Source organism: Lissotriton vulgaris, chromosome 3_1 (genome assembly GCF_964263255.1).
Source record: "Lissotriton vulgaris chromosome 3_1, aLisVul1.2, whole genome shotgun sequence".
NCBI classification, from domain to species: Eukaryota; Metazoa; Chordata; class Amphibia; order Caudata; family Salamandridae; genus Lissotriton; species Lissotriton vulgaris.
The window spans coordinates 884,448,416-884,460,670 of NC_141689.1; the positions used below are offsets into that span (position 1 = coordinate 884,448,416).

General features: G+C 44.3%; 1 protein-coding gene across 2 annotated transcripts in view; it reads left to right on the forward strand.

Moving 5' to 3' along the window:
• GLIS3 (GLIS family zinc finger 3) overlaps positions 1-12,255 on the forward strand; it is a 964,414-nt gene that overhangs the window by 885,010 nt on the left and 67,149 nt on the right. For both annotated transcript variants that reach the window (XM_086961208.1, XM_086961209.1), the window contains one exon: positions 5,100-5,281. In XM_086961208.1, the coding sequence (XP_086817334.1) occupies positions 5,100-5,281 (182 nt within the window). The remainder of the gene's footprint in view (positions 1-5,099; positions 5,282-12,255) is intronic.

Consider the following 12,255-nt stretch of genomic DNA (forward strand, 5'->3'; position numbering starts at 1 on the left):
GATCATGTAAAGCATCACATAGAAGGCTCATCCAAAGTATGTGAAAAGCTTTGAGTCATGTTGTTCCACACATTCTCTTTCCTTGTTAAATTGCCAAATTTCTTCTATTATGCTTTTTTATAGGACTGTTTCAATAAAAACGTTTCAGAAGCCGCATTATGATATCGGCGGGCATTAATAAAAGCTTTTTAAAATTCATCAGGAAATTCGGGAGATGGTGAGAAGCTGGTTTCTCATTTGCTTGAAAGTTTTTTTTTGGAATGGAACAACCTAAGAAAAAGATTAGACTCTTGCCTGGCAATTTATTTCCTGTTCTAGGAGCACCTCAGGAACATACATTTGAACCTTTTGAATTGGCTGTTATCAAGTTTCTGACTTTGAAAGTTATTTTTTGCTGGCTATTACATCAGCCAAGAGAGTGGAGAAGTTAGGAGCTTTACTACGTTAGCTTCCCTTGTTGAATATTTTTGATTACCGATTTATGAGGTTTAACCCCGCCTTTCTCTTAAATTTTGCATCATCTACTAATACAAAACAGGAGCTAATCTTACTTGATATTTTCCCAAATTCTCCTTCTTCAGAAGAAGGAAAGTTTCACTTGCTATATGTGAAAATGGATTTGTTTATTCATATCAAAGGATGTTCATCCTTTAGGAAATGTGATTCTTTTATCGTAACTTTTGGAGCATCAAGTAAGGGAAGAAAGCTTCATCATTAACAATAGTAAGTCTTTCATTTTTCTTTCATACACAATGAAATAACCACTTCCAGAGGGCATTCTGGGAAGGTCAACAAGAAGTCTTGCTGCTTCATGGGCCGAAGTTAATGGAGTTCCTGTTGCAGACATCTTGTTGCAGCAACTAATACTTTTCTCCATCATTACCGACTCATGATTGACACTGTTCTTTTAAGAATTTTGGTTTGGGATTCTCAAACCAATAATAATGAGAATAGCATATATGCATTTCATTAAACACTGGGGGGCAGATTTACAACTTCTGGCGCATCTCTGCTAATCAGCAGGGATGTGCCAGAACAGTTGCAACACGCCAAACCCCCCGTGCCCCACCACTGATGCGCCGCATTTACAATGCGGCGCACCGTGGCACACGGATGGGAAGATGCGTGTCTCATCCCCAGCAGAAAGGCTGCGCATTGCAAGGCTCGGGGTGCCCATATGCCTAACATGCTGCATCAATCCTTACGTCTGCTTCAAGCAGGCGCAGGGTTTTGGCGCAGCATGGCCATAAAAGTGACTGAGTGAAACACTCAGCCACTTTTCCGAGGGGTTCCTGCGGCGGAACGCACCCCTCCCCCATGCCGGAACGCACACATGTGGCACAGGGCTTCACAACATGACACATCTCCCAGATGTTTTTTTAAGTAAACAAGGGAACCCATTCAGTTACTTGAGGACCGTGGGTGTCAATGATTTATGAAGAAACAAAGGTCCTTAGTATATCTAGGATCAAAATTGGGATACAACATAGGCCACAATGGGAACTATATTTGTCCACTGTCCAGCCGCACAGGGTATTTTATTTTTCAATCAATTGAAAGCACATAAAGGAATGTAGGTAAGGCAAAATCCTGTACCATACTGGGGACACACAGGGAAGGGAATTTTTCAGGCAAGGGAGAGCATTATTGGCCACTTTTAATTCAGTGTTGGTTTTAAGTAATGCCAAAAAAGTGCTAGACACAACATTAATCACACATAATAGTCGGGTTGTGAAAACACTTATAAACAAATCGACGTTTCGATCCCTTATGCTCTAATATGTGGGATCATCATAAGGTCTGACAATTGAACATTTGCCTGCCTGGCATAGTCATTTTACAACCGCCTGTTAAGGACGAAAAAGGGGAGAAAGAAGGGAGAACAGCAGATAGCTGAATTATACTCTGAAAATCATTGGCGTAGCATTTCATTCTGATCCGACTTAGTGTGAGCTCTATATCGTGTGGGTTGTGTTGTAAACAGAATTTAAACAAGAAGTGCTGCGCTGTGTCGTGACATCGGGTTGAATACATTTAAGTTCCATGCAAAAATAACAATTAACATTCACGGGGATCCGTTAATTATGAACGCTTTTCTTAAGAAGGAACATGGCTTCAAACATGTCACCTCTTGCAGTGCGCGCATTCCTGCTCATTCATTCAGTGCTGTTGTGATTAAGGGGTTGTTTGGAGGCAGTTTTATTATCGTACCCTGATCGGCGAGTAATGACCCAGGGATAATATAGGATCTTAAGCTGAGGGAATCTCTGGTATGGTTAACTCCTAGTAGGGTGGGGAGAGAACACAAGGTTGGTTTGTCGGATATGGGGTCAGAGGAAGTGCTCTTAAGGGAGAAGTTCGTGGCATGCAGCGTTATTACCTGCAGGGGATCAAGGCAATCTTGGTAGAATTGCGGCGGTATCTGAGCGATACCAGATCGATTAGAGCCTGGCTGTAGGGAGGGAAGGGAAGGGGTATCAGAGGGAGTGATACTGTGACAGTGATTTCAAAGGTGGGATTTTTGGTGGGATTGCTTACCTTATGGAGTAAAAATAACTCGGAGGTGTGCCAGGGGCCGTGGACCCGTGGGGATCTGTAACAAGTAACAATAGTAAGTTTAAGTTAGTGGTTAGGCTAAGTTTTCGGGTCCAATAGGTTCTACGGGCTGGGGTCGAAAAGCGGCTACCTTAGGAGTACGATGCCTCCGTAATGTTCCAAGGAACAATGCCCATTCGTATACTGCAGGATCACAGTTACGACGAGCTGACTGGCCAGCACGTGCACCCAGATAGTGGCAATGGTAGAAGGACCACCGGTTTTGGCTGCCATCTTGGAATGGGGACATATTATGTATGAATATGTGGACTGCTCTGAGGGAGGCTTCGGCCGTCTTGGAAAAGAGAACGGCGCATGTGAAGGGATGTGAACCATAATTACATCCCAGTTTTAAGTGGTAAGTGCCAAGTGCGTGTTAGACTGTGTTGGCTGCAGCGGCGCAGTGGTAGTGAGGGTGCTAAATTATTTAAAACAAAAGTCGCATTGATAAATCGTGTTGGCGGCGGCGACGCAACAGTAGTGAAGGTGCTAAATTAATTAAAACACAAGTCGCATTGACTGAATCAAGTTAATGTCCATTGTGAGCATAGCTAGTGCCATAGGGCCAGCTCAATCCTCTCAGTTGAAATTGCATGAATACACAACAGTCTCTACAGAATCCATACGTTTTTCACTTATCAAGGCTTGGATATGTAGTCACTTCATAGTAATGTGGTCCAATCCTCAGCACGGTTAAGGCCATTTTGGATAGTGTCAAACTGAATCATAGTCCTGATCTCCTCTCTGTTCAGCATTTGAGTTATGTTGCCTCCTCTTGCTGGCAGTTTCACAACCTTTAGGATAGTCCATTTCATATCATTTTCGTTGTGCCCTGCTGAGATGTAGTGGTCCACCAAAGGGGCGTTGGCAGTTCGGCATCTGATTCGACTCCGATGTTGGCAGATGCGGGTCTGCGCTTTCTGGGTGGTTTGCCCAACGTATAGTTTTGGGCAAGGACATTCTATGATATACACCACATTGCTTGTATTACAGTTTGAAAATGAACGTCTTTCAACCGTGATGCTATTGTGGGTGAATTTTTTACCCTCCACCGTGTAATCACAGACATTGCAACAGCCACACTTAACATGCCCTGTGATTGAGGGTAACCCCCAGGCTGAGTCTATGGTGGGTCTCTGTGTTAAAGCTGGCAGTGCTGCTCGGACCAAGTGATCTTTTAAGTTTCTACTTTTGCGGAATGCAAAGAGGGGTCTCTCTATGTTTATGATGCCAGCATTTATTGAGGGCCAATGTTTTATGATGGACTTTCCAATTTTGTTGGAGATTGGTGAGAAGGTAGTTACACAGGCAATTCTATCTGTCTGATGTTTGTCTTTGGGAGAAAGCAGAACTTCCCGTGGGCAGTACCAAGCTCGTTTTAAGGCTTGTTTTACTATCCTTTTCGGGTAGCCTCGGTCTTTCAGCTTATTGGAGAGGGTTGCTGATTCCCTGAAGTAATCTTCTCTGCAGGAGCAGTTCCGTCTGATCCTAAGGAACTGTGAATAGGGTAACGAATCCTGCAGAGGCCTGGGGTGGTTACTCTTATAGCTTAAGAGCGTATTACGCTCAGTGGGTTTCCTGGAGAGTCGTGTCAAGAGCTCGCCTTCTGAAGAGTAGATAGTGAGATCCAAGAAGGGTATGGAAAACCTGTCCCAAGTTAGGGTAAAATTCATACCGCAGCAATTGTTATTGAGCCAGTTGGTCCATAAACAATATGTGAGAGATAGCATGCAAATGATCAACCTGGCAGAACACCTCCAATTCGATCCACTCCATGAGACCCTGTGTACATTGGATGTGGAATCGTTATACACGAACATCCCTCAATCCGCAGCGCTACTAATCATCCTAAAGACCCTTGAGACATGACCACGCCCCCATAGGGTCCCCACCTTTTTCATTTTACAGTTACTGGAACTCTGTTTGACAAGGAATTTCTTCCTTTTCGAAGATATTTACTACCAGCAAATCAAGGGTACTTCCATGGGGGCTATTTTTGCCCCTAACCTGGCCATATTGTTTATGGACCAACTCGAGATCAGATCCATTTTGACACAATCTAACCCCTTCCTCTCTGGCATCAGAGTGTGGAGGCGTTATATAGATGACATCTTCCTCATCTGGAATCAGCCAGTTGAGGCATTGAACCAATTTCTACACTGCCTTAGGTTATAGCGCCCTCCAGTGCAAATCGGTGTAGCGCTTGCGTTGTAATGGCAGCCTTCTAAATGCGTCGCGGTGTAATCACCGCGATGTAAAGGATGTTTCCCGTCATGAGCAGCACCAAGACGTTTCCGGGCAAACGTTTGCCCTTTATTAATATTAATATCAATCAATGTATCTAATAAATATTGAATCATTACATTCATGTTTAAAGGAGCTCTGCTCAAGTGTGCTATGTGTTCACAAGAGATGAGGAAGCTTATAAAGGCAAGGGATTAAAGATGATTGGTATATTTCTCTATTGTTCATAAATGTGTCGTAATTTTTTCTTCTTTTCATAGGTTTTCAACCGCAGCTCACTCTCCCCATCATATCAGTCCCCGGAGAATACCTGCCCCTCCACCCATGATGCAAAGAAGAACTCCACAGCCACCTCACGCACAACAGGCAATGCCTCCCCTGCTAAAGATGTACCAACCTTTACAGGATAGCTCTGTGCAACCAAATAACATCCAAGTTCAAGGTAAGGAAGATAAACCACCTCATTAATAATGTTGTCCATAGATATGCTGTTAATATTTAATAGGATGTGCACGGCAGTGGAAAGGTACATTGATCGGGAATAAAAGGAGCAGTCTTTTAAATGTACTGAAGTTTAAGTGTCACACATGTATAATGGGTGCTTCAGTTCGTTTACAAAAGGATCTTAAAAATAATAAAGATTTTAATCATACGAGTATTTTCCCAGAGAAGATCATGCTACCAACCATCCAGTATAAGGCTATATGGTCAGATGTAGGAAACGTTTTTACATTCTCAATTTTCTGAAGTAAACTGTTAGTACATAAATCGGCTGGCAAAATTGAATACTGGGCTCACAAATACTGGTTGCAAATAATGACTTCTGGAACACTCCACAGGAATACCCCACAGAATGGTGAAAGCATTGGGCTTGAAGTAACAGCCAAGGCTGGCCAAGCAGTCCTTCACTAAATGGACCTAGTATGCTCAGTCGATTTGAGTACAGTGCTAGCCAGCCTGTCACCAAGCAGGCGCCTCTGCATTGGGGTGTCATCTTCACATCCCTGCCTGCTCTCTGGGAAGGCAGACTTGGAGGCAGAAAGGCAGCCGTGGCCCCTGGCCCCGTAGGGGCCCAGGACAGGCCGGCCTTGGCCTTCCCAGCACCTGGGGAATTCAGTAGGATGGCAAACGGGTCCCTAGTGTCTTGTCCCTGCTAATCCAGAGGAAGCCTACCTGTCTTTCATGTAATTTGTGCACATTGAGTGAAAGAGGGGGACATTAAAGCAAATGTATGCAACATCCCGAAATCCTGGCTGAGCTCAATGTGTCAAAGGAGCCCTCATCAGGACTTCCAGAGCAGTCCCGCCATCTAGGTATGTGATGCATACCTATGCTATGCGCAATCAGATAGCCGGGCTAAGAGTTACCAGATGGCCAGGCTAGAAGGACAGTCATCTAGTTGAACAATGTCTTATTAATCAGATTCCACTCACCCTGGGAGGAGTTAGGGGATCCCTGGGATGGGTTCCCAGACCCGGAGCTATGCCTTATGCCCAGGGCCTGTGGGCAAGGGCCTCATGGATTTCTGACCCAGAGCCTGGATGACCTTTTCAACTCAGTAAAGCAGGGCAACCCATGTGGGGCATGTGGAACCCCTTTCCGGATACTTTCCGAAACAATTGGGCCAGACAAGGGAGTCCAGGTCCAGCGAGAGGTATGACCCGTGCCCTGATCAGGGCATTGTTTACCCTACCAGACAGGGAGCCCTCCACGGGCCTGCAGGACCCCGTCCAGGGTTCTAACTGGCACAGCTGGCTGGAGAAGTGAGCTCTGAGCTAGGGACTTCCACCCCAAGGTCAGCTGAAGCTCTGACCTGGGGCCCCGTCAGAGCTTTTCCACCTAGTCAAACAAAGGACCCGACCCGAGCCTGTGGGGTCCCTCTATGGGCTTTAATTGACAATGCGGACTGGAGAAGGGGGTCCAGGGCGGGAGGATTCCTCCCCTTGGCCAGCCGGAACTCTGACCTGGGGCCCAGTCAGAGCTCCTTAACCCCGACAAGCAGCGGAGCCCTCCTGGTGCCTGCGGGACCCTGTATGGGACACCTTGAGACACTGCAGGCTTAAGCAGGGAGGCCAGGGCAGGGAGCTTTCACCCCTAGGCCAACTGGAGGTATGATCTGGGGCCCAGTCAGAGCTTCTTAACCTAAACAAGCAGGTGTCTTGCTATCATATTAGGCACTGAAGACCAATACAACAATAAAGTCAATATAAAGTAAAAACAAAACCACTGGTATTGCCTGGAACTAACTTGTGTGCGGATGGGCTCCTTAGGCGAAGCAAAATGCAATCACTTCAAGTGAAGGTAACCAGTTGATTAAGTAGGTGACCCACTGCTCCTTGCTAAATGCTGCAGTGGGTAGAAGCAACATGTGAATGACGCAAATAACAGACCAATGGATGAAGAGAAGTGATTGAAAGCCCCTATATGTAAATATTTCATACCTATTATAGTAAAATCAAAAGGTCTTGTCTCACGCCAGACCCAAAAATGGCTTCTAATTATAGAAGAAAATGCAATTAACTACACAGCAACCATTATTAAAACAGACGAGACATATAGGCTAGCAGACAACAAGCTCATTGTACATAAAACTGAAGCATAAATTGTACAGGCAATTCTTAATGGAAGAACATGCTTGTTTATGTTCAGTGGTCTCCCTTCGCTTATTAGAATGCCCCACCATTGTTAACGGGGGATTCATCGAATCTCATATTGCATTGGGTAGCTAATGAAACCATCCAACTGCGGTGTGAGGTCGATTTCCTTTAAATCACCTAGAAACATTAGCTTGAAGTTCTGCAGGATTGCAGTGAGGTATATAAACAGTTCCATCGTAGCCATCCTTTCACCAAAGCAAATCTGTTTTCCTGAAGCAAGATAAGCCATGAGAAATAAATGATGTGCTTTTTTGTCACAAAAAGTGTTAAGTAAATGCATCTTTACACAATCTAACAATCACTCCAATGGCTCCTGTAGATCTTGTCAGTGCATAACTACATGTTTGAGTACAAATGGGTGTCACAGAATAACATGAACGTGCACCTAGTGCTTTTAATGTCCCGTAAATTCTAAATTCATAAATATATAGCCATTTAAGTGCTGCTCTGTGGCAAAGGGACTGAGGCGCCTAGAGGGATGGATGGAGAAGAACACATCGAAATTGAATGAGACATCATTGAAGGCACGTTTCGGTCCCCCCAAGACTTGACTTATCACCCATAGGAATGGTTTTTGTGCTAATCATATATATTTATTTTCAGTGACAAATTTATTTAACAAGTGTAAATTCCCTCTTGTGATCTCCCATTCATAGTGCACCATCAAAATCTATATAATTTTCACTTAAATGTTGGAAAATGTATAAAACATTATTCAATGGGTGTTATTGATTTTTGGGCAATGTAGATCTTGCCTGCCCCTTTGAAGGTGGGAGAACCTGGGTTTTTCATGCTAACTTGTGTCTAGTTTCTAATAACTAAAATTCAGTGAGCGCTAAATTTGCCAAGCGTGTTTGTCGGTGTGAATAGTAGGGACTGGGTCCCCTTTTTCCAGGTCACAATCTGCGTTAGACCTAACATAGATTTGTGGCAGAGGAGAGTGGGCCCCATATGACTTCTCATCTTTCTTTTCTCAGTTTTCAGGTGGTGCCCTCATTACCCACACTTCCCTACAAGGTTTATGTCACCAATAGTACAGTGCACAGTACTGCAGTAGTTGTATTATGTTACAGCGGACAAAAGCTGATAGGGAAAGCTCTTATTGTCCAACCTTGCAAGGCATGTGGAGAGCTATATAATAATGAAAATAGCTTGGGATGGTTGCCCAGTTTCTGCATTTTTCCACGGCTACAGCAGCGCTTCAGCTAGAGAGTTTATGATGCTCCTCACCTCTCCAGACGACTTCTCATTATGGCCTAAAGTGATGGTACTCAAATTATCATGCCCATTTCCAATATTCCTGTCTCTGTTCAATTGAAATTTTGGTCTTGTCTGAGTGTGTTGAGTGTGGTGGCCTTCTGGATTAAGGAAAGCATCTTTAGCTCAACAATGACAAAACAGTGGGACTGTTTTTGGCTAACAGTCAGCCAAGTGCACACTATCCTGGTGCCCTCTTTATATGGAAGACTCCGGAGATCCAGTTGACTGGGCCACAGTCTAAGAGTATAACCTTTTAATCTCCAAACAAGTGAACCAGGAATCTTGCAATCACTTCTGTCTTCTGAGAATGCTTGGAAAAATCATCCCTCTACTATCAGTCTCAGCTAGGAGAACAGTGGTCCACTCTCTTATTGCATCATGGATGGACTATTGCACTTTCATCTACCTTGGAAATCCAGACTGTCCCACCCATCAGCTTCAGATTGTTCAAAATGTGTCAGATCATGAATTTTCCACCTGTTTCATCTGTTTTTTTCCCGTTGAAAGACATTCATTGGAATCCCATCAAAAATGCCCGTAGCTTGGTATATAGAGCTGTTCACAACCCTGGACCCACCTATTTCAGCAATACATTTCTAATTTACCAACCTTTTACACTCTGCTCCTCTTTAACCATGCAAATGGTAGTCATTCATACCAACATAATCCCAGATGGGTGACTGCTCCATCTAGTACCTCGCTGCAAAACTTTGGAAATCCAGGCCTCCTTCTCTTACAACAACCCCAAACTCAGCTCTTTTTAGGAAAAAAGTCAAAATGTAGGTAATTAATTAATGTTATCCTCTGAGTGCCCTTGTTCCGTTGTATACCCTCTCTTCCTTATTATTGCCAAAATTCCCTTAGGGGTATTTGCTGCTTGTACACATTGGATAACATTACATTTCAGCATGAGTCATGCACCCATCTACAGCATCTTAGACGAGTGCAAACAGAAGAGTACCTCCAACAGTAGAAGATAGAGTGAAGACTGGCTACCACAAATCCACAAGATGCCCAGCTGATAATATGGATGCCCCCTTCATTGTTGTTTCTTGGTGGTACGCAGGAAAGGTTACTTTTGAATAGACTAGCTTCCAGAATAAGCTGAATGAAGGCTTAGATTCTGGGCTGCTTATTGGAATTACACCTGCAGACAAAACCATTGGATATATACCGCCGGGCTCCCATATGTTCAGTACTGGTTTGGCCTGGTCATCCCCTGGGACAAGTTGGGGTGCTGCAGGTGGTACTGGTGGTACTTGTGTTGGTTGTGGTGGTGGTGGTAGTGGTGGTTAGTAGCTCAAAACAATGTAATTGTGAGACCTATTGCATTGTAAATGCTTGTTTGTATTTTCAGTGCACCCACACACGACAATGGCAGTCGCTTTTCTTATAAAGTGCTATGCCGCTCGAACTTGCATGCTGAACGCGGCGCCCGCTTTAGGGACACCACGCTCAGTTTCAATTTTTATTTTTAAACTTTCATGTTGAGCGCGGCGTTGCTTCAGGGATACTGCGCTCTGTTTCATTATTTATTTTTTGACTTTAATACTGAGCCCGGCACCCACTTCAGGGACACTGCACTCTGTTTCTTTTTTTTTTACTTTAAAACTGAGCGCAGCGCTCACTTCAGGTACACTGTGCTCTGTCTCTTTATTTTAATTTTTACTTTAACAGTGAGCACGGTACCCACTTAATGGACATCGCGCTCCTCAATAGGTATCGCTTTTGCAAAAGTTTGAACTATTGGTATTGTGAACGACAATGCCTTTTTATAATATTAAAGTCATTAACATTTACAATGCCAATAGCTCAAAATCTCGCAATTGCGAGACCTGTTGCATTGTAAAAGCTTGTTTATCTTCCGTGTTGGTTCAGACAGGACGCCATCCACTTTGAGAGCCTGTGATCTGGGAGAGGTGAGGTACAGGTGTAGAGAGGAGTGAAGGGGGTGCGCGATATTAGATACGTTGACACTAGACACGAGTGTATTATTGCCCGTCCACAGCGAGCAGCTCACAAAGAAAGACTCTCATGCATGGATGGCTTCTGAATGGAACGCAACGAGCCTGCATTCAGGCTGGCGTCAGTGCGTGGCGTAACGTCATTCCCCCTGCCCTGCTATTGTGCCTTGTCAGCGACTCTAACATTGCATCACATCAACACCCACTGTGGCCACATTATCCAGGCAAACTTTTGAACTGGGGAATGTGGATTGTTGGGAAAACATGATGTGAATTGTACGAGAGTGGCAGGTTTTGACAGCCAGCGTGGTGCGGAATAATTAAGTCCGGGTTATTGTTTTTTTCTAAAAGCCCTGCGAAGTTTAAATAGTTACAGTAATTTAAAACTTAAGCTGTCTGGAACTGTGAGCTTTGGAAGCAAACCAAGTGGAACAGCGTGTTACCAGTTCGCTGTTCTGAGAATACTGCGTCGCACGACTTTACCTATCAGATTGTTGCAGGCACACGCTTTTTTTTTACTGGTGATGCACTTCTGTGCTCCCTACTTGGTGTATTTTTAGTGCTGGATTTGAAGCAATCCAGGAGCGAGAAAAATATTTTAATTTTGCAAAATGTTTACTAAATTTTTCAGATCTAGCCTTAAGATAAATGTGGGCATGTGTGAGTGATCCTGGCAGACAGCACAGATTGCGGCAGCAGGATTAGGCGTGCGTGGATTCACGTAGCGGGTAACCGCGGCGGCATCCTGCGGAGAGTGAAGGGGGGGATGTGACACGACACAATGCACAATTAGGGTGACCAACCGTCCGTAAATTTCACGGACAGTTCGTAATTTGAACCTCACGTCCGTTGTCCGTGAGGAAACCTTTTACGGACGCCTTTTGTCCGTAATTTTGGCCATCACAGGGAGCAGCACTGCTCCCCTGTGAGAGGCCTCACCTTCCTGATAGGGCGCCTCGCGCTCCTCCTGTAGCACAAGAGCAGCCCCTCCCCGCCCATTGTTATTCTGTGTGTGGCTGATGATTGCCATATACAGAATGACAATGGGGCAGTCTGGGCTGGTAAATCATGTGGCGGCCTCCTCCTGCCTCAGTGTACAGCAGGGCATTCTGTAAAATAAAAAGCAAAACGCTAATGCTGCAACTTTAGCAACGTAAGAAAACAGTTTATATATAAAAGCCTGTAAAATAAGTTAAAAAGAACGGGTTATCGTTCTTTCACTGTCTCATCATTTTTTAACTGAAGTATTTTCAATATTAGATCCAACAAAGCCATGGTTGTTGTTTTTTTTTTTATTTTAAGCAACTAACAACCATTGACAAAGCCAATAGTCCTGGTTTTTGTTGGTGTAATGATACTTACTGTATTATATATCTGGATACAATGATAGAAACAACATAATACCAGTCGGGCGGAACACTACGCTAGCGCTGATTTTTAGCCTAGGTGTTTTAACCCCTTCGCTGCGGCCGTGATTTTTCCGCTGTGCGGTAAACAAAAGAACAGGGCGGAGCGTGACGGCTGGGGTTCGTCAC